Genomic DNA, 23,782 nt, shown 5'->3' with positions numbered 1-23,782 from the left:
CTTTAAATGCTAGTGCAAGAAAACATGAATAACTTGACAATAAAATGTTAAAACACAATTAAACATATTATCATATTAAAATGATTTTAAAATTGTACAATCATAAGCTTAACAGTCAAGTTAAAAATACAACATACACATCCCACAAAAATGTCTTCCTGGTTCATTTATACACCAAGAGCATATATGTTCAGTTTCTTAGTTTGTTATGAAAAAAATCTCTAGCACATCAATCAGATTTCATCTTCTTAAGAAACCAAGTTCTGTGACCAAAAAGGCAAGTTCTGCAATTGGTATACACAAGGCATACAAAAATTGTTACCATATTTTCAGAAGTGCCTGGAGAAACTTGGGGACTATGTTGAGAAATGAAGGAACACTGTCGAGTGTAAATGCATTTTGTTTGTAATTTTTCAACCGTTGTTTGATTTATCCTAGCATAGGGAAACCTGCTTTTTGGACATTCCTCGTACAAATGAAACAGCCATACATAAATGAATTTTAAGAAAATAAGGAGAGCTACGATAAAAGTAAATGAATGAGCCCAAAGATCAATCTGGTCATGTTTATCACCTTCCCAATGGTGGCCAACCTGAACCTTCCCAGAAGTCCATGAGAAAGGTCTGAAGGTCACAGCTACCCGCTGCTTTTTAGTTAGAGTTCAAGGGCATAATATGTTATTGACTCTAACCTTGGCTTCTGGACTTGAGTGCAGCAAGAGCAAGCAGCAACAGTGTATGCCATGAGAAAAAAGTACACAGCACACAATATAAACATTGTGGTATAAAGCACTTACAGCAGTTTTTTTCATCTGCATTGTCAGGACAATCTGCAAATCCATCACATATCATTGTATGTTTGATGCACAGTTTGCTTGTTGGGCATTCCCAAAGACCTCTTTCCTTGCATCCTAGAAGAAACAATTACATGTGTTATATTTTGTTCCAATGACAAATCAGTCAAATATAAAAAGAGACAACTATGTTACTCCATTTCAGAAGGAAAGGATCAGAGGCAGGAAAGGGGAATTTTGTATAAACACGGTATGGTAAAAAAATATTTGTCTAAGTCCAGAAGAAGCTCAGAGTTGATTAACAGACATACTCAATCAGAGGTAGAGACAAAAAGCACAATTAAAAATGTTCAGTGTCTTTGTACATGCAACAGTACTAGTAGTGCGTTACAGAAAAGGCATTTCTCAGAAATATATACCTTTCTCAGTATCTATAGGCTTTTACCTGCTAACAAATAACATCTACTAACACAGAGGCTAACAAATAACTTATAAACTACAATAAAAGAAATGACTTTCCACTTTCTTACTAGTGGATTATGTACATATTTAATTTAAATTTTCAGACTCTTAATCATTCTTTGTCTCTTCATTTATTTTAGTGATTTATTACTATTTTTGTTTGATAGCTTAAGAGAATATTAATATATAAATCAAACCCAGGCAGATTTTGGGGCCAAAATCATGAATTTTATGGAAAGCTGAGGAGAGGAGAAAGCAGCAGTGCCACCTCAGGAGGCCTGCCGCTCCTGACCACTATCGCTATTTCCCTGCCCAGGCATTTAAAAAGGCCAGACATGGTGCCACAATGGAGAAAGTAGAAGGGGTTGGTGCTTCTTTTAGGTTCTCCTGAGATGGACTAAGCTCTTGCCTTTCAAAGAATGCAGTGACATTTAAAACACATATTATTAAACACATTTTAATTGTATGGCTAAAATATGTTAAGTCCAAACAGAGCCATAGCCAGAAAAAATTGGGAGGGGGGTTGATTTTTTTTTTTTTTAGCAAATCATGAAGAGTAGTTCCATAATGCAATATAAATTAGAAATCAGGCTCCATCAATAAACTTCAGTGGACACTCAAGACAGATAAACTTCAGTGGACACTCATAGGGATTTGGTTAACTTGTTAAAATTCATGAGTAAACCAGGTTTTAAAAAAAATACCTGAAATTTTTCAGGGGGTGAACCCCTACTCCCCCCCCCCCCGGCTTGGCTACAGCTCTGAGTCCAAATACATTAACCAAATAAATGGAAGTCTCTAAAAGTATAGTCCTAGCTATGTTAGATCAGAACAAACATATTTAAGGCTGTATGGCCATGTTCCAGAAACATATTTAAAACTGATTATTCTCAGGTAACTGTGAATGGCACAACAACTCAAGGCACAAGTACATGGAGTAATATAAGCCCAATTCAATATTCCATAGGCAAACAAAAATAAAATGTATACAAACAAACCAAATGAAAGGGAGCAAACCACCAATAGTGTGTGCCTTTATTGTTTGCTTTGGTTTTTGCGATTTTTATTATAATGTATTGATTGCTTTAATATTGTGGTCCACCCTGAGAGTTTTTCAGTTCAAGAACATCAGGGAGCAACTCCTACGCATGTTGGTCATGCGGGCCTGTTCTGCCATCAGCAGGGGCACCTTTGATGCCCAGAAGCTTGGACAGAAGTCTTTGTGTGGCTAGGAGCAGCAGTGGAAACACAGAAGAGGTTTGATGCAGGATGTCACAGAAGAGCAAATAGGCTCATAAGCCCCCTTGACAATGAATTTAGATTTAGCATGAAAATGCTGAATCCAGGGCTGCTCTAGACTGAAGTGCTCAGTGTGGATGAGCCCTAACGATCTCATTAGATGGGCCACCAGAATTGCTATGCATTGTGGCGATTCTGGCTGTGCCCGTCAGGAGTCATGGGGAAACCGTCAGCCCACGCCCACCATCATCCATCACCACATCCCAGGGGGGTGAGGGCATTGGCCACCTAGCTTCCCCCCATACAACATGGGAAACCTTCCATGTTGCTACCACACAGGTCTGTCTATACATTTTCAACTGAGCCCCACCAAAAGTTCAAACTACAGGAAAGGAGATTCCACCTGAACATTAGGAAGAACTCCCTAACTGTGAGAGCTGTTCAGCAATGGAACTCTCTGCCCCGGAATGTGGCGGAGGCTCCTTCTTTGGAGGCTTTTAAACAGAGGATGGATCTTTTGGGGGTGCTTTGAATGTGATTTTTCTGCTCTGGGCAGGGGATTGGATTGGATGGCCCACGAGGTCTCTTCCAACTTTATGATTCCTTGATTCTAAGTGGCTCTATTTTGTGGGATGGGAGCCAGTAGACTCTGTCACAAAAGTATAAATGAATGGTGCATGCCGCTGAAAAGTACCCCATGTGATGTGGTCGTAAGTCATAATTCATTGCTCAAGTTTATCTTGGCTGGGACATACATTTCACATCGTCCTTCACCATAAGCAGAGTTTGGTCACGTGAATTGTGACATTCAGAGGACCTTACATTTTCTAGCTTTCTTATAGCAGGCAATTGCTGTAAGTTAATTCTTCCTCCATACTTCCTTTAAAAGCACAATACTTTAAATATTTTTACGAAGTTTATGCCCATTCCCAAGGAAAACCATCTCCAGCCCAATTCAAATGTTGCAAGAATTTCCCACAGAAGTTGAAAATGCTCACAGGTTTTCATATTAGCACACAATGTATCCCTTCTATCAAAATTCTTTTGCAGTGGGTCTAAAATTTAATGTGCATATCAATGCACTATTTGAAATCTGGATTAAGACAAGCTAATATGGGTCTGCCTTTGAAATGTAAAATTGTGGTATCTGATTTTATACTTCAGAAGGGTGGATATACCACAGAACTATTTTCTGTTTTACTGTTTCAAACCCCTATACAAAAACATCCTTACTTATTTGGTTGTTTTCATGGAACGTAGTATGAAAGGGCAGCAGAATATAGTATTTAGAATTTAGTATGGAGAGGAAGAAGAAAGCGGGTAAATAATATAGGAGCAACATATATTTATGAAACATTGTACACAATAAAAACTGAAGAAACGTCAGATTTCTTACTTCTGTCTCTTCCAAGTGTCTTTAATCAGTAACTGTTTTTTATAATAAATTCAAGATGAACTCTTGTGTAACAGTGTGAGTCTTTTGATATTAAATTTTTTATTTGTCATGTGGAAGAAATTAAGAAATTTCACAGTGCTATATTTGTATTTTCTACATATTGTATTTTTAAAGCAGCTCATCTCAGCAAAAGGATGTAAGAATACACTTAGTAAAATAATTGATAATTATGTAAAATATTTTTGTTACACACAGAAATAATCTTTCATTTCCATTCTTGATAGAATATCAACAGTGCGAAACACAATAGAAAGTCATGGTATATCCATAATCCAAACATATGCTGATGGTTAAATAACCTGAAGAGATCTAGAAGTATAATCTGCATGTGTCTGTTTGTGTGTAAGAATTATACAAATGTATATACAGGGAGTCAAAACAACTAGATTTATGGTAATATAACAAGTAATTGAAAATAAATAGGTTGAATGATAACTTAATACATAGAATACATTCACTACACCTGTTATATAAAACAAGGTCCAAAACTGCAAAAAAGGGAAATACTGTTTAAGTGTGGGTTAATAATTCTTGTTTCAGCAAACAACAGAATGTAAAATTTCATTTACCACAGTTCTCTTCATCACTGTCATCTTCACAATCTGCCTGACCATCACATCTTCTAGAGGACAGCACACATCTTCCTGAATGACATTTGAAGTGACTGGGTGAGCACTCTGCCAGAAAAATTACAAAGTGGAGTCAGTTACAATGCTTTGTCACATCAGGATGAATAAGAGATGTTAAAAGAGAGCACACTTGTCTCTCAGCTTTGCACCTATTAAATACTAATATGCAAGAAAGCAACTCAAATGCTGGCTCAGCTGTCAGCCCCACCACTCCTCATTCTAGTTTTCTGCTTTTTAATAGATTTCTCTGTGCATGCTTATGAATGTGAAAGAGAACATCATTCATTTTAAAGGGGTGTCTTACTGGCAACACTGAGCTTCTTAAACAACTTGGTAGGTGTCCTACTGGCAACATTGAATTATATGAACAATTTGTCTCCGGTATTAGCTTTTGGACACAACTAAGGAAAATCAGATCTAGACAGATCAATCTCATAAGGAATAACTCAGCACCTTCTGTTCAGGCCAGCTATCCATGTGTACCACAAAGTTCTTGTACAGTTCCTAATTATTTTACTTAGGAATTCAGAATATAGATTATTTTGCTATTAAGGTACATCTTCATGGCTCTGATAATTAATGATATTAACAAATTTCAAGCATTTTATATCTTAAGAAAGTCGGATAAATATTACAGCAAGCTAGCCCTGTTTTAATACACTTATGTATGTCCAAAATCTAGTTTCTCTGGCTACCATTTACTTCACTAAAATCTATTAATTCTATCTTCCTGTTAAGAGATTACATTTTTAAAAAAATAGTACACATTCTCCAGTTTCCTCCTTTCCATTCATATATCATAATTTTGACTAGAGAAAGGCCTTAAGCAACAGCCAATGAAATGCTACCACTCATGTGCTCAATGTCTAGCTAAAATGTTCAGAAAATTAAGAAACCTTCTACATCATCATCAGGTGTAAGACAGGTTTGATTGTCTGAGCTTTCTTCTGGGAACTGAGAGCAATCAGTATCTTCTGGCCATTGTAAACCAACAATTCCAAGAACTGATTCACATCGCTCCTTGGACTGTTCACAAAGTGTTCTGCAAAGGATAAATTGGGACGAGAAAGAGAGAGAGAGAATGTTTTGGATAGATAAAAAATTTTGGCAACTGAACAAAAACTGGTTATGAAATTAAGATTTAAAAAACCACACAGCAAATGAATATATTGAAACCTTTCCTAGTATGTTGACCATTAAGGTGATAGTTTGGGTCCAGGAGATGCAATTGGGTCCAATCGCATCTCCCTATCGAAACCATCTTGTGCACTGCCGTCAGTGGAGGAAGCCCTGCTTTTGGTCCCACCTGTCACAAGTGTAGTTGCTGGGAACGAGAGAGGGGACCTTCTCTGTGATCGACCTCCACCTCTGGAACTTCCTACCCAAAGAAATAAAAATGGCTGCTATCCTCCTCTCCTTCAAAAAACTTCTGAAAATGCACTTATGCACCTTAGCGTACAGAGAGGAGGACTTGCATATCCCAAATCGATCTCACGGGAATGCTGGCTGATTCATTTGTACTCTATGGTTGCTATAGTATATTTTAAAGCAAAACTGATGATAGGCATTTTCTATGTATTTTAGTCATTCAATAACCCAGGGGACCTGTTTTCAATGCAATTATGTTATTAGTGTAATTATGTTTTATTTGCATTTTTTTATTTTTTATTTTAACTTTAATTATCTTGAATTGTCGTACATTTACTGATGTTAATTTGTATTTTTTGTATTATTTTTATGTGTATGAATTTGATTATGGTATTGAATGTTTGCCTTTTTGTATGTAAACTGCCCTGAGTCCCCTTGGGGAGAGAGGATGATCTATAAAGTTGTTGTTGTTGTTGTTGTTGTTGTTAGTTCAATTGCAAGACATTTTAAGTCAACATGTTATTACTTAGAATGGGACATATCAACAGATAAGCTCTTAATGTTTCAGGAAGTGCATACAAGCAGCTGCACATAGAAATGTACACTTTTGGGAATGTCATTCTTACTGCCTCATCACACTATAGCATAAATCCATTTTAACTCCAGTTTCTGCCTCCTGCATAATGCTGGAGTTTGTAGTTTGGTGAGGCACAGAACCTGTCTGCTTTTGGCATTGTCATGTACAGAAATGTGCTCTAAGGCAGAACTTAAATTTTCTCTGCTTAGATAAGTCAGTAGGAGCTACAAAAAGAAATCATCAATATTGTTGCAGAAACTAAAAAGACTATTGTCTGAAATTAAATAGTTTATAGTCCTGAAGTGCACAAGCAGAAGAAGGACAGGTTGCTCACCTGTAACCATGTTTCTTCGAGTGTACTCTGTGAATTCACACTAATGGAGAGGCTGCGCCTGCGCAGGTCCCAACGGAAACTCTTCCCAAGCTGAAGTTCAAATTTTGGCGGTAGCCACGCCCCTCCGTCCCCGGAGGGCATATAAGGCAGCCCTCGGCGTCTCCTCCCCAGTTCCTACGCCGCTAAGGCAACGAGAAAGGAAGAGGGTTTGCCAGAGGGGAAGGAAGGGCGGGCTTGTGTGAATTCACAGAGTACACTCGAAGAAACATGGTTACAGGTGAGCAACCTGTCCTTTTTCTTCGTGTACTCTGTGAATGCACACTAATGGAGACTAGCAAGCTTAGGTCTTGGAGGCGGGCTAAGCAAACCCAGACAATGAGAAAAACTGTCCAAACATGTGTTTATTAACATCAAAACATGGTCCGAGGACCCAAAAAAGTATTGCATCAACACACGCCAGACACCGAGAGCAGCCCAGTAAGGCATGATATAACCCTCTAAGAGCACATGTGCACGTAGGAACATCATTTCCCAAAGGGGGGAAAGGCATTTGTAAATAAGGCACAAATTGTCAAAGGAGCAGTGCAAACATGTAACGGACAGGAGAAACACAAGAAAGGGTTGCATGAGAATAAACACCCGCAGAGAAGTCATAAATGCATAAAGTTAAGACAGGCATGAAGATAAAACTGCCCTAGCAAAGGCTGAATCCTTCAGAGTTCTTTGGTCTACCCTATAGTGGGACACAAATGTAAGGGGGTTGGACCAGATCGCTGCCCTGCAGATGGAGTCCAGGGGAATGCCCCTCAGGAAGGCAGTCGACGTGGAGAGGCCTCTCGTCGAACGCGGGCGAACCGACGGAGGAGGTGGGCGTTTGGCCAGTTCATAGGCCAGTTCAATGGCCTGAGCAATCCAATGGGACAGTCTTTGTGAAGAGATAGGATTCCCCAGCTTATCTGGAGCATGGGCCACGAAAAGTTTAGGGGTCTTTCGAATGTCCTTAGTACGGTCCCGGTAAAAGAGAAGTGCTCTACGCACATCAAGGAGGTGCAGTCTCCGCTCAAGGGGAGACGAGGGGTCTGGAAAGAAGGCAGGAAGGACAATGTCCTGGTTAAGGTGAAAGGCCGAGACCACCTTGGGAAGGAAGGTGATGTCCGGACGGAGAACGGCGCGGTCGTGATGAAAACGGAGGTAAGGCTCATCGACCCGAAGGGCGGTCAGCTCCGAAGGCCTGCGCGCTGAAGTTATGGCCACCAGGAAGGCAACTTTCCAAGACAGGAGACGAAGGTCGGTCGAAGCCAATGGTTCGAAAGGAGAAGCAGTGAGCTGGGAAAGGACGAGCTCGAGGCTCCAACCCGGAGTAGGAGGCTGAGACGGCGGGCAGATGTTATTATAGCCTTTCAAGAAGGTTTTGACAAGGTGATCGGAGAACAGCGATGGTCTACCATGTTGTTGAAAACACCAGGATAGAGCGGCCAGGTAAGATTTCATAGAGGCAAGAGAAAGTTTCTGATCTGCCAGAGACATAAGGAAATCCAGCACGATCGGTATCGAGGTTGGGAAAACAGTAATTTTTCGAGAACAGAGAAAGGAACGAAAGCGAGAAATCTTATAAGTGTAGGCCTTGGTTGTAGCCGGCTTGTGAGCCGCGCGGAGGACCTCCTGTAGGTTCTGCGGGAGGGAAGTCAGGCGAGAATCCTCCAAGCAGTGAGATGTAGAGAGGAGAGATCCGGGTGCAGGACCTGGCCGTTCTCCCTGGACAAGAGATGAGGTAGAAGGGGCAGAGTGAAGAAGGTCGCATTGGAGAGGCGAAGAAGAGCCGGGAACCAAGATTGACGGGGCCAGGCTGGAGCTATCAGGATCGCCGACATCGGTACCGACCGGAGTTTTTGCAGGACCCTCGGTATGAGAGGAAAAGGCGGAAAGAGATAGATCGGTTCCGCCGACCAGTCTAGAAGGAAGGCGTCTCCCAGGCAGCCCGGAGAGGAGGATGGGGGAAGTCTCGCACCGTACCGAGGCAGTTGAGCGTTCTGAGGAGAGGCAAAAAGGTCCAGAGTGGGAAACCCCCATTTGAGAAAAAGAGAAAGAAGAGTCTCGGGATCGAGCATCCACTCGTGGGAGGAAGTCGTCATCCTGCTGAGGGCGTCTGCCAAGTTGTTCTGGATCCCGGGAAGGTGAATCGCCGAGATCAGAATGTTGCGGGCTATGCACCAATACCACAGCTGGGAGGAGAGAAGCATCAGCTTCCTTGAGCCCGTGCCGCCCTGTTTGTTGATGTAGAAGACTGCTACTGTGTTGTCTGATTGGATGAGGACAGATCTTTGGGAGATCAGGCGGGAGAAGGCTTTCAGAGCCTTGAAGATGGCAAGGAGCTCAAGAAAGTTTATGTGATTGGCCTTCTCGGAGGGAGACCAGAGGCCTCGAACAGTGAGACCTTTCATGTGGGCTCCCCAGCCGAAATTGGAAGAGTCTGTGGTTATGGTGGTGGCGGGGGGAACCGGGTGGAACGGGAGACCCCTGCAGACGTTGGAGAGGGATTTCCACCAGAGAAGCGACCGCCGAACGTGGGACGGGACCGAAAGAAACCTCGAATTGGGGTGGCGAAACGGCTTGAAAACGTCTATGAACCATCTCTGCAAAGTCCGGAGATGGAGCCTGGCCAACGGGGTCGTGAGGACTGTAGAGGCCATGTGGCCGAGGAGAACCTGGATGGACCGAGCCCGAACCCTCCGGTGGGTCTCGCAAAAGGTGATTTGTTGTCGAAGGGCCAGAAACCTGTCTAGCGGAAGAGAGACAGTCTGAGCGATTGAGTCGAACAGAGCGCCGATGAAGCGGATTTTGTTCGACGGGGTGAGGTGAGATTTTTCGTGGTTTAGCTGGAGACCGAGGGATTTTAGAAGAGAGAGAGTGTAGTCGACGTGACGTCGGAGGAGGGCAGGGTCGGATTCGACCAGAAGCCAGTCGTCTAGATAAGGGAAGACTGTGATTCCCTGGAGTCGGAGGTGGGCCGCCACGACAGCGACGACTTTGGTAAAGACCCTTGGGGCCGTAACGAGGCCAAAGGGTAAAACGGTGAACTGGTAGGTCTGGTCGAGAACTTTGAAAGAGAGGAAGCGCCTGTGGTTCTCCCGAATCGCCACGTGGAAATAGGCGTCTCGAAGGTCTATAGATACGAAGAAGTCTCCGCGCTGCAGCATCGGGAGGATGGAGGCGATGGAGACCATCCTGAACTTGGTTGGACGTATGAAGGCATTGAGCATGCGTAAGTCCAAAATTGGGCGGAGGCCCCCACCCCTCTTCGGGACCGTAAAGTACCTGGAGAAGTAGCCTTGAGGGTCCTGTACCGATGGAGAAGGCCGAATAGCCCCTTTGGCGAGAAGGGCGTCGACCTCTGCGAGAATTTCTTGAGAAGGGTTGGAGAGAAGGACCTGACCCGTGGGCGGGAGTTCCTCGAACTCTAAGGCATAGCCTTCTTGGACAATTTTGAGAACCCAGGCATCTGAAGTAATAGATTTCCACCGGTGAAAGAAGGGAGCCAAGCGATCTAGAAAGAGACCAGGAGGTTGATTCGGAGAAGAGGAGAGGAGCTGAGGAATGAGAGCTGCATCGGTACCGTAAGAAGAGTCTTTGGAAAAAGAGATGGCGTCAGGAGCGCCGGGGAGGTTGACCAGCGGTGGGGGTGGCCCGGCCGCGCTGTCTTTGCGGTTGGGCAGCCCGACGGGGCTGTTGACGGTTGTTGTTGTTCGATACCGAGGGACGCCTGAAGGATTGCTGGCGGTAAGAAGGAGGCGGGAAGCGTCGAAAGCGTTGAGGAAACCACTTGGTGCGGTGAGCTTGGGGTTGATCACCGCATTTGGTGGCCAGTACTTTAAAGTCATGGTTGGTTTTAAGCTTGTCGTCGGTGCCAGAGTTAAACAGGCCCATGGCGTCGAAGGGGAGGTCCTCGATGACCTGCCTCGAGGAGGAAGACAAACCGGACGACCTCAGCCAGGCGTGGCGACGAATGGCGATGGCGTGGGCAATCATCTTGCCGGCCGTGTCTCCCGTATGCTTAGCCATCTGGATTTGATGATGAGCTAATGAATCGGCCTCTTGTTGTAGGGTGGACATAACCGACCGGTCTTCGTCGGACAACTTTGAAAAGAAGGGTTGAGCTTTTTCCCAAAGGATCTGCTGGTAGGCCCCCATACAGGCACCATAGTTCGCCATCCTACAAAGCAGAAGGGCTCCGGAGTAGAGCTTCCTACCGACCGCGTCGAATCTCTTGCCTTCCCTGTCTGCAGGGGTGGTGGATTCACGACCGGAGGACTGAGAGGCTTTAACAACCATGGAATTTGGGTCGGGATGGTGCTTAAGCCATTCTAAAGTATCGTCGTCCGTACGATACCAGGTCTCGATTCTCTTCGAGGTAGGAGGGATCGAGGAAGGAGTCTTCCACGAAGACTGGATGACATCTAGGAGATAAGGCAAAAACGGCAGGAGCGTGGCCGGAGGGGCCTGGGCTTGGACCCGTTTGAAGACAGGGTCAGTTACTGCCTTGGAAGTCTGTTTGATTTCTAGACCCAGGGCATCCGCCATTCTAACCATTTGTTCGGAGAAAGCCCGAATGTTGTCGGTAGGCGAAGGAGGGTCCACCTCATAGGCATCATGAGGAGGAGAGAGATCAAGGCCCAAGGATACCACCGAGGCCGAGAGAGCGGAATCAGGACGATCTATATCAATCTCATCGTCCCCAGCCCCTTGAGGGGACTGAGGGGGAGATGACAACACAGTCTCTGGGGGCGGCAAAACCTGAAGAGCAGGAGCCATCTGCGGCCGAGTTTCTTTGGAGGCCGAGGCCTGGGCCGCTCGAGCCAGGCGAGTGGTTTGTCTACCCCGTTCCGGTGTCGAGGTTGGGGGAAAAAGCTGTTGACGGGACGAGCGCTGAGAAGTAGCAGGTCGAGGAGATGGCACCCTGACCACTGTCTGAGTGGAGTGGTGGGGTGAGTCCTGCAATTCGCCCTCCGAAAGTTGTTGAGGAGAAGGTTGGCGAGGTCGCTGAGCTGGAGCGATCGGAGAGGATCTTCTAGAAGAAGTCGCCGAAGAAATGACGCCCATCTTGGAGGAAGCGGAAGAGGAAGAGCGTTGAGTTGCCCTCTTCTTAGCGAGCGGTTGTTTTGATGGAACCCTCAGGGATTTACCCGGCGTGGGAGGGACCATAGCTGAGTCGGATTGGGACCGACGAGCTTCCTCGTGAGCTCTTTTAAAGGCGATCTTCATCGCAGAAGACGACGGAGGAGCCCCGAGGTGGGAACGGGCCGAGGATACGGAGGCCACCGAGCTCGATGTCGAGGAAGGGCCGACTCGACCAGAACGTGTCGACACCGTAGCCGTGGTGAGAGTGCACGGTGGTTTGGCGGTCTTAGACGACCTGGAGGCTCTGGACGCCCTAGACGAGGCCGAGGGAGCTTTAGCTGTTGAAGCCGACATCGCTGCCGGATTAAGCGGCGGCTTCGAGCCCGAAGTCGACGGAGCGGGTTCAGGGGCAAGCGACTTTTCGTAGAGCGCCGCTCTAAGCCTCGCGGCTCTATTCTTTCTAGCCTGGGCCGTTAGGGCCAGGCAAAAACGGCAGGTACCGACGACATGTGCCTCCCCGAGGCAGTAAAGGCACTTGGCGTGGCCGTCGGAGTCAGGAATTTTAGCGGCACACTGAGTGCAGCGCTTGAAGCGAGTCGTAGACATGAGAATCCGAAGTGAACCTTGCGGCGGAAAAAAAGGAACTGGGGAGGAGACGCCGAGGGCTGCCTTATATGCCCTCCGGGGACGGAGGGGCGTGGCTACCGCCAAAATTTGAACTTCAGCTTGGGAAGAGTTTCCGTTGGGACCTGCGCAGGCGCAGCCTCTCCATTAGTGTGCATTCACAGAGTACACGAAGAAAAAACCTATCTCTGGAGAAGAAGCTTGTAATATGACCAGAGACAGACAAAATCAATTACTTTTAATTTACCATATTAGACTAAAAACATATGATCCCATTACATGTGTGGGTGGTTTTTGGAATATTGTTTTGGACAAACTATTTTATTAATTGTCCGCCAAAGCATAAATCGATGTACTGACCATTATTAGGAAGCAAGTGCATACTGCATAGGAACCCACTGAACTCTAGTCAAAACTGAAATCAGTGACTAAAATGTGATATTATCAGTACATGCAGTCATGCCAAGAATGCCACGGGGATGTCTGATATTGAAAGCTTGAATTCAGTAGGTTATTCAGCTGTATTGATAGATGATAGAATAGATGCCATTTTTTAAATACAATATATTTTGGAGGAAAATAATTGCTTCTTCATGCCCAGAAGAACCACTAGAACTCATCCACGAATTGTGGAAAGTTGCAGGCTTCATTTCAAAGAGGTAGGTAGCATGAGGTGAAGTAACATTACACATTCATAGGAGTTTGATAGCATTTTTAATTGCCATAGTTGTTTCCTATAGAATCCTGGGGTCTAGCTTTTCTGCTAGTAAGCTCTAATTCAAGGGAGTGCTGGGGAATTTTATGTTTCACAAATTAGAGCATTCCATCAGATGGAGCCAAGGCAGCTGAAGTGGCGTCAAATTGTTATGATTTACACCATGTCAACACACCCTTAGATGGCAGTGACAGATTTCATATGGAAACCACATCCATCCACTTGATCTGGGAAAGTAGTTCCAGAAAGACAACAGCTGACAGATCAAAAGATTTGTGAATCTGCAGTACCAATTGAGATCTTTTCAAAGTGAAAAGAGAGGGCCTTTCCACCCAGCCATATAATCCAGAATATCAAGGCAGAAAATCCCCAAATACCTGCTTTGAACTGGGTTATCTGAGTCCACACTGCCATATATTCCAGTTCAAAGCAGATAATGTGGGATTTTATTCAGCTGCATGGAAAGGACCAGAGTCATTGGATCTTGAGCTCAAAGTACTATATCAACATTTAGTATACAAGATGGTAATAATTCCATTGAGAGCAATGTTTCAAGAAAATACTGAGGTCGCAAAGAGAAGCCTATTCCTAACACTGAGTCTAGAAGTCTTGCTCGCACTCTCCTAATTGAGGGGCTCTAATGGATAAGGCTTGATTGTTGACAAGAAGTGACAGCAAGAATCATCTTCCTTCTGCATAAAACATACCAATTGAAAGACTCCTTGGGGACAGGCACAAGTCCTTTTGAGAGGCCTCTCCAATGCCTGATGCACTGGTTGAGTTTAGGAGAGGTGAAAATCAGAGAGAAGAGATGAAAGGCACTCATAACATTGAGTGTATAGGCAATTACTCAAAGCACCTATATACACAGTCATTGGGACATTACTACTGCTAAAATAATCACTCAGCCCTACACTGCATTCATGCAAATTGCCCTTTTGTATGATTCACAAAGACTATGAAGAAAAATAGCTAGTTATTCGTGAGAACTATGAATTAACAGCACTCTATATCATGAAAAGTTTCTTGGGGGAAAAAACCCAATTATCTGGATCCATTTCAATCTGGTTTCAAACCTGGCTGTGGAACAGAGATGGCATTGGTCACTTTGAACTAGATAGGGGGAGTGTGTCCCTGTTGGTTCTCCTGGACCTCTCAGTGGCATTCAATACCATTGACCATGGTATCCTTCCGGGTCATCTCTCTGGGATGGGACTAGGTGGCACTATGTTACAGTGGTTCTATTCCTTGGAGGATCACCTCTTGGCCAATGGCCTACGGGGTCCCTCGGGGCTCTATTCTGTTCCCCCATGCTGTTTAATATCTACATGAAGCCACTGGGTGAGATCATGCAGAGTTTTGAAGTTCGGTGTCATATATATGCAGATGACACCCAACTCTATATCTCCTTTCCACCAAAAGCCATGGATGCTGACCTGGTCCTGAATCAGTGCCTGTCAACAGTAATTGACTGGATGAGGGCTAATAAATTGAAATTAAATCCCGACAAGACAAAGAAGCTCCTTGTCAGTCAAAAGGCCAATCAGGGTATAGGGATACAACCTGTGCTGGATGGGGTAATATTCCCCCTGAAGGCACAGGTTTGCAGCTTGGGGCTGATCTTGGATTCATTGCTGACCCTGGAGGTCTAGGTGTTGGTGATGGCCTTTGCACAGTTTAAACTTATGAGCCACTTGATTTATATAATAGGGATCTAATTATAACTCTTCACTATGAATGCAAGCAGTACTAGCAGTATGTTAATAATAATAATAAATTCATTACAATCAACAAATCAACAGATCAGATAAAAAACAAAAAAAACAAGTAGAACCAAACAAATATTATTAATAACTAGATTATTTTAAAATACTTATTTTTAAACACAAGTAAACATTCCCATAAGTTTATGATGTCATTTTTTGGCGACAAGCAAGCACTGTGACACAAAAGCTGGTCACTTTAACTGTTACTATTGGATTCTGATCAGCCAGCAAGTGGTGTATGTAAAACTCATTAATGCAAGCAGTACTAACAGTATGTTGAAAGTTTCTTTTATAAAAAGTCATTTAGTTATCTATTGTTACCTGCAAGGCGGGATACGTTGATTGGTTTGAAGATCACATTTTGGCACTAAAATGGTGCACGCAAAAAACATAAGGTATTTGTAACAGTTAGTCTGAACCAAAGCTGGAAAGAGAGAGGACTCCCAGCTGATTGAGGCTTCCTTCTGTGTTCTATGGCCCAAGTAGTTGGGGTAATTAGTGTAGTTATAAGGCAGGTTCAAGCATAATTCCAGTGTAATTGGTTCACACTGACCTGGCAAATAAGAAATTAAAATTTAAATACAGGAGCAATAGTTTTGCAATTATCCAATAATCCAATAACTCTCAATAGAGATCACAGTACATGATGAATTGTCAAATGGCAAATGGATATTTCTTTCATTTTTTCATGGTAAATACACATGCACACCCACAAGCAAAAAATACCTTATATCATGACAACATGATGACAACAATAAATTACTGACAATTAAATATTCTGTCATGGAATTCAACATCTGATTCCTGAATTCATTGTAAATCATTTTGATCAGTTTTCTGTGGGTTCTGACCTGCTGTTGAATATGATGATGGTAGTGGTGGTGGTGGCGATGATTGAAATTGATTTCTTTGTTTAATATGGAGTTTAAAGATAAAGGTAAAGGTTTCCCCGACATTAAGTCTAGTCGTGTTTGACTCTGGGGGTGGTGCTCATCTCCATTTTTAAGCCGAAGAGCCGGCGGCGTCCGTAGACACCTTTAAGGTCATGTGGCCAGCATGACTGCATGGAATGCCGTTACCTTCCCACTTCCCACCTATTGATCTACTCACATTTGCATATTTTGAACAGCTAGGTTGGCAGAAGCTGGGGCTAACTGCGGGAGCTCACCCCTCTCCCTGGATTCAAACCTGCGATCTTTCAGTCAGCAAGTTCAGCAGCTCAATGGTTTAACCTGCTGCACCACTGGGAAAAACTAGTTTATATTTCTATTTTGGTCAAAGATCTCTTCTGTTCTACACACAATGATGGCATTTTTAAACACTGGCTAAAGGGGCTAATAAAGACTAATAAGGAAGCTGTTCCGTTTAATTCCACGTTAAAAAAATTATTATGGAAATTTGGCAGCCCAAACGAAACAATCCCCATATTGCTTAGTTTCATTAAAAGAAACCTTCAAAGAAGAACATAGGGCATGCCACTTTGGTAGCTTTACAACCATAGAAATAATGGATTTGAAATTATTTTGTCTGGAAGTCACCCAATCTGTGCTGACCATCTGGGTTCTTATAATTTTCAGAATTGTATTTTCTAAGATTTCAATTGTATTTTACAGGATGAAAATGTATCCAAAGTGTTATTACCAAGAATAAGGATTGTCTAGTTCAGTGGTTCCCAACCTGTGGTCTGTGGACCACCAGTGGTCTGCAAGAACTAAAATATGGCCTGCGGCTTCACCATTACTACCACGGATAATAATACAGCTTTGGTGTCTTTGTGTTTAGGTATGTTCCTGAGGTTATTTGAGATGCTGATTCAGAAAATTGCATTGGATACCAGACCACATCAGCTCTAGATTATTAAATATGGTTTTCTGTGGGTGAGCAGATGGAGACTATTGGATGGCATATGTTATGTATCAGAAACTAGAGCTGGTGTGGTCTATCCAATGTCATTTTTTAAAATCAGCACCCCAAATAACCAAACCAAATCTAAAGTTGACAAAAAAACTGATTTGTAACTCTTTTGATACTAATGTTGGAGAGTGGCCCCTGGTTAAGATGGTCCCTGTTCAAGTGGTCCCTGGTCAAAAAAAACCTTGGGAACCACTGGTCTAGTTGAATAAAGCTTATAAAAAAGATAAATATTTGAAAGAAATGTATTTTGAATCATTCTTAAGATAAAGGACACATATCATACTGACAAGTGACAATTTAAAACACAAACTGTATTCATTCTGCCTGCCAATTTTTCTACTAGCTGTCCACACTTTCCATTGTTCTTGAGAGCTTTAATGTCTTCCCTTTCTTCTCTTTTCGCAAAGGAAATAGTGAGCACAAAAGACAGCAGACAGTTTCTGGTCCATTGTTCCTAGCAGTTTCTTTATAACATTAAAAATCTTCTAAACAAACAGCTCGACACATTAAAAAGAGCAATTTAAAATATCCTATACATTGCTGACTTATTATTGCTGTACCACAGAACAAGTGTCATGCTTTGCATAGCACAACAGAGGCAGTATTCATCACACAAATGCAACAGAATAATGGAGCTCCAATAAAACATTCACCTTCTTTCCTAACAATCCTAGTTTCTTTCAGTTTTTTGCTGTCTCTCTGGACATGCTATACAATTCTCTATTTACCAGCCTCCCACCCCCAAATCATAACTAACTTGCTTCAATATTTTTATACTCAATTTATGGAAGATAGTATGAGTTCCTAAGGTTTACCTATAGTGAGATTACAAGTGAAAGTCAGATATGTATTGGAAACTATAATATAACTATAGCATTAGAGCTCTCTGACTGAATTCCTCACTAAAGTAGAAAACCCAGGATTCCATTGGACAGAATTGTTCCAAAAAAAGTGAAAGTGGTTCAAAATGCTATAGGTATGTGGTTTGGCTATACTCCTGAACTTACTTTCAGGACTCACCACCAGTCCAATTATCCTCATTGTCCTTAGGCTGAGAGGAAAATCCAAATTCTGAGGGAGAAATCAGTCTTTCCCCCAATTGGCGTAACATGGGGCAAGACCCTGTTAAGGTGACCTTACTCCATGCTACTGTGGATCAGCCCTATGCAGTGTCTAGCTTCTACGGGGCTGATCCACATCTACACTGACCTAAGTGGTTAGTATAGATGGGGTCCTACACTTCGATGGCTGGGAATTGTAAGTGCTCCTAATCACTTTAAAAAGTTTGTATGTGTGTGTGTGTGTGTGTGTGTCAGGAGCGACTTGAGAAACTGCAAGTCACTTCTAGTGTGAGAGAATTGGCTGTCTGTAAGGGTGTTGCCCAGGTGATGCCCCAATGTTTTGATATCTTCACCATCCTTGTGGGAAGCTTTTCTCATGTCCGCCCATGGAGCTGGAGCTGATAGAAGGAGCTCATTCGCACTTTTCCCCAGGTTGTATTTGAACCAGCAACCTTCAGGTCAAAAACCCATCCTTAAGGTCAGCAGTCCTGCTGGTACAAGGGTTTAATTCACTGCTCCACCGGGGGCTCCTCCTTTTAAAAATAACTAGCCATTAGTCCACCCAGCTCAGCACTGTCTATACCAATGATGGGCAACTAATGTAGGGGATGGGGTCAGTTTTCATCCCTGCATCCTTCAGTAGGTCAAACTACAGTTTCAGAAAGAAAGAAAAATTACAGTATGTCATATTGGAAATTTCCAGGGGGGGGAAGCTAAACATATGACCTGAAAACAACCACAAAGCCTTTTCTCCTATATTTTTGTCCAATTTTGCAGCTGGACATGGCACTTTCAGACAACATGCAGACTGTGTAGAGTATCAACCAGAGAAATCAGCCATAGCAGAGCACTTGATGAACCAGCCTGGACACAGGATATTATTTGAGAACACAGAAATGCTTGACCATTCCAACAACTATCATGTCAGACTACACAGAGAAGCCCACAAGCATGTGGACAACTTCAACAGACAGGAAGAAACCATGAAAATGAACAAAATCTGGCTACCAGTATTTAAAAAACTCTAAAATCAAAACAGTAGATGGGAACCAACACTCTGAGGGCAGAGGACAGATAATTACTGAACAAAGGATGCCCCCAAGCAAGAAACAAAACCTTTCCAATGCTAATTAGGGTGATTAACTGAACCATTAATGCTGGCTTCCCAGTGACAAAGGACTCTTGCCACACCCTGGACTCTACACAGATATATATTCTTTCCTTTCCTTAGTTTATCCATACCTCACAACCTCTGAGGATGCCTGCCACAGATGTGGGCGAAACGTCAGGAGAGAATACTTCTGGAACATGGCCACACAGCCCGAAAGACATACAACAACCCTGTGTCTAGTATCGCTCTCTAAAATTTAGCAAAACATTTTTCCCTACTTGGAGATGTCAGGAGTGAACCTGGGACCTTTTGTTTGAAAATATACGTTCTGCCACTAAGTTACAAATATTTCTATAAGTCAGGTCTTCTCTGCATACGGTATACTGAAAATATGCACATGAGATAACAATGGCACAAAGAAATAACCAACTCACTACAATTTGCTTGTCTATTATTCACGTCACAGAAAGGAGAGGAGCTACAGGAATCAGGGCAGGAAGCAGAAGCACATTTCTGATCTCCTTCCTGACATGGTGTCTGACCTAGAAGGACAAAATAAAATGTTTATAGTAATTGTTGGATTGCAGAATAGTATTGTATAATATAATAGTAAATGGAGTAATGAACAAGAGGTAAAATGCATTTTCTGATATCATGTCTGCTTGTCGTATTTTATTAGCATAATGATACTGCAAGTCGACTTGCTACTCTGCTGCTGAGTACACATGCCCAGTATGGATTACATCTCACCTTGCTAAAACAGTGAATGTGGCTCTTAATGAGACATTCCGCATTATCACAAGATGTCTACACCCTACACTACTGGAGAAATTATACTGTTTAGCCGGTAGTGCACCATTTGATATCTGCCAGGAAGTAGCAGTCTGTAATGAAAAGACCAAGGCATTGACATCTCCGGCCCATCCTCTGTTTGGATATCAGCCAACATGACGACTACTTAAATCAAGAAACCGCTTCCTGAGATCTACAGAGATACTCGCAGGAACATCTCAGCGAGCGAGAGTCCAAAAGTGACAGGTTAAAACCCAGAACCTCAATCAGTGGCTGATATCAGATGAGAAACTCCCCCCTCGCCACACAGAAGACTGGGTAACTTGGAAGATGCTGAACAGATTCCACTCTGGCACCACGAGATGCCGAGCTAATCTTAAGAAATGGGGCCACGAAGTGGAGTCCACAGCATGTGAGTGTGGAAAAGAGCAAACCACAAATCACCTATTACAATGCGGTCTGAGCCCTGCCACATGCACTATGGAGAACCTTCTCACAGCGACACCAGAGGCACTTGAAGTGGCCAACTTCTGGTCAAAGGAAATTTAGTATAATGCCAAGTTTTTAACCTTGTTTGTGGTTATTTATACATTACAGCTGTATTCTCAATTTGCTTCTGACACAATAAATAAATAAGCATAATGATAGTATATGACAGAGAAATAAAAGTGAGAAATTGGCTGTGGGATATTTGGTCAGGAAGATACTTGAGTATCACTAAGTATACAGAGAATCGCTAGGGGTGATGAAATCATGTATATTTTCTACTTTTTGGCAATGAATGCTTCTATGCAGTAAATATGAATAGAAGCAGAATATCGTACCCCTTATAAATTGCCCCATAATTTGATAGGGATTTTCATTCTCTCATATTTCACTACTAAAATAATAGAACTAATGTTATGAAAGTAATCTGTTAAATAATTCATTTCAGAACACCATCCCAAAACTAAAAAGTCTGGTTATTAAAAAGTAATGAGTGACTGTTTCTTGCATTGTGTGAGGGTCTTCAATTTCTTAGCAAAGGAGGAAGAGGGGGGAGGGGGAGGGAATGGGAGGAGAAGGAGACTAAAATTTGTTCATTATGTAGTTTAGGGTGGGTTCAAAATGATGTCAGAGATGCTAACTGTCTCCTCTACAGTTTGTCTGATTCTATCATCAAATATTATTGTTCTATTGTTTCATGCCTCCACATTGTATTACTTTTTGCCTTTTGGGAAAACACAAAACTTTGTTGGGATTGTGTTTTAAGTGCAAGTTTGCATGCGGAGGAACACATGAACTAAGAACCAAAGATGTACTGAAGCCAGTAAGCAGCCAGAAAAAAAATTGAAGGAAAGAAAAACATTAAGACAACAAAGGAACAGCTTAGATTTCTGGAATGGGAAACAAACAAACACACAAACAAAAAAGTTCCAGAACAAGCCCAGGTGCTTCACAGCAGTCTAGATCCTCAAAGCAACTCAAAATAGATAAAATGTTTACTTTTATTTTTTAAAAATCTGTAAGTGAACTGAACTCTTATTCCCATCTCAAACAGATCCTCATTGTTAGATTCTATGAAGATCCCAGGACCGGAGTCCTCTTTTTCCCCTAGCACAGAGGCACACAGTAATGATTTATCCTCAAGATCAAATAAGATTTTATTGTTGAACTCCCTCTTAGGAAAGGTAAAGGCTTCCCAGCAGCAGCAACAACAACAGCAAGAGCCCAGACTAGATTTTGTTAGGTGTCAGTTTATCTTTGAACAGCCAATTAAAATAAATAGCCATGTTACCAACATAAAATAATCTTTTGAATTATTTATGCTGAAACAACTGGAAAAGTTTCAAAGCTTAGCAAATTCCTCTGGCTTAGTCTCCTAGTGGAGGAAAATGAAATTTAATGGAAGGAATGGGTGTGGGAATGGGAATGGGCTGACACACAGGTGTGAAAACATACTGAAATAAAGTCAGTCTTTCAAACAGCCGGCAATGAAGACTCTACTCGAATTTTTAAAACACCCTAAACTATGTTCCACATCATGTCTAAGGCCAACTGGAACTTGTGGAAAGAGTTTCAAGATTTTCTCCCAGTAAGAGGAGTAGCTTTAAGAGCTGGGTATGTTTAGTTTGCCAAAGAGAAGGTTGAAAGAAGACATGATCACCATGTTTAAATAATGGAAAGGATGTCATAACGAAGACAGGCAGGCTTGTTTTCTGCTGCTCCAGAAATTAGGAACAATAGGTTCAAATTGCATGAAAGGAGATCCCACCTGAACATTAGGAAAAACTTCCTGACCGTAAGAGCCATTCAACAATAGAACCCAATGCCTCAGAACCTCCCTTTGTAGAGGCTTTCAAAAAGAGGGTGGATGACCATCTGTCAAGAATGTTTGATTGTGCTTTTCCTGTATGGCAGGGGGTTGGACTGAATGGCCCATGTGGTCTCTTCCAATTCTAGGATTCTATGATCATGACAATACACCCTTATTCTATTGATATTTCTGCCATAGACTGACTCCCAAATCGACTTTTTTACAAAGGAATTCTAATAACGTTTAAAAACCTCACTAAGCAAGCTGAATATTTAAAATGAAGGATTTCCTTTCTTCTTTTCAAAGATTCCCCGTTTGAGTTTTCTGTGAGCTTGGAACATGCTCATTAACTACTTCAAAGAAAACTCTCAGAATAGCTAATGTTAACCAAACGAACACCATCTCGCACGACTTGTCAGCTAGAACATAACCCTTATCATAATTCCCTCTTAAACAAACTCCTCATAAATGCTCCCTGAAAGAGGCAAATTATATTACAGAAGATCTAGTGGAGAGAAAAAAGTGTTTGTTTCCCTTGCTTCCTCCTCTGAGAGCCCTTCTACACTGACATCAAATGCAGGGTCAATCCAGCATCCTGGCTGCCATATAACGTCCATGTGATGTCCTCTTTGGGACTCCCTCAACTGTCCCTACTGCCCAATTGTGCTGAACATGGTTAAGCACAGCTGGGCAACCATCCTAGAACCCATGACACAACACCTACCTGCTCCTTGGCACTCTGAAGGCCCTTCTACACATGCATTAAAATCCGAGGGGAAGCAGATTTAAAGGGGAGTGGCTAAACGACATTTAGCCAAAGTGCAGGAGAAATCAGGAGGAATCGGGTTAAGGGCCGGAAAGTACATGTTGAAAAGGTGCCTATTACATCCCATTCTTCCTGATAAGCATGCCCATTTCCATGCCTGTGTATCCCATCTGTCATGTAAAACACATGCTTTCCTTCCCTCCCCCCTGTGTGGACTCCTCCAGAGCACATGTGTTTCTGAAAGCCCAAAACAGCTGATTAGCTGTCAAACGGAGACACAGGTGGCTCAGGAAAGCACAAGTTGAAAGCAAATATAACTCTCAAATTATGTCTTTTATACTTTGTAATGTTAAACTGTCCTGTTTTGTCTTTCAAGAACAGCCTTAAGACATTGTGGTAAGTAAATAAAAACTGCTTTACTTCAGCAAAACATAAAGTACAGCACACTCAGTGGAATAATGCAAAGGAAAGCCAGGAAGTCTTGCTTCAGACAAAGAAACAGCAATAAATCCAGATGCAGACTCAGAGCAGGCACATGGAGAGCGAAGGCATTAGAGTCAGTTTGTTACCAGCAAGAGCTGGCTGCACCTGCTTCTGCTTTTATAGCCCTGGGTCCCCACACAGCTGCTAGGGCAGTTCCTAATTACTCAGCTGCATTTCTGGCAGCTAATCTAGCTGAACGATGTCTCTGTTCTGTTTCCTTTCACCTCTCCTGGAATGAGGGTACTAGCAAAGTCTCCTCCTCAGACTCCAACTCACCCTCA

The 23,782-nt window shown here is 42.8% G+C and overlaps 1 protein-coding gene across 1 annotated transcript in view; it reads right to left on the bottom strand.

Annotated features, from left to right (window-relative positions):
• corin (corin, serine peptidase) overlaps positions 1-23,782 on the bottom strand; it is a 156,458-nt gene that overhangs the window by 28,795 nt on the left and 103,881 nt on the right. Inside the window, exons 10-14 of the mRNA XM_062981623.1 lie at positions 19,599-19,706; positions 15,400-15,631; positions 5,476-5,621; positions 4,520-4,627; positions 797-910 (exon numbers count right to left, since the gene is read on the bottom strand). Of these exons, the coding sequence (XP_062837693.1) occupies positions 797-910; positions 4,520-4,627; positions 5,476-5,621; positions 15,400-15,631; positions 19,599-19,706 (708 nt within the window). The remainder of the gene's footprint in view (positions 1-796; positions 911-4,519; positions 4,628-5,475; positions 5,622-15,399; positions 15,632-19,598; positions 19,707-23,782) is intronic.

The sequence above is a fragment of the Anolis carolinensis genome, chromosome 5 (assembly GCF_035594765.1).
Source record: "Anolis carolinensis isolate JA03-04 chromosome 5, rAnoCar3.1.pri, whole genome shotgun sequence".
Taxonomy (NCBI): Eukaryota; Metazoa; Chordata; class Lepidosauria; order Squamata; family Dactyloidae; genus Anolis; species Anolis carolinensis.
This window is presented reverse-complemented; position numbering and strand designations above follow the sequence as displayed.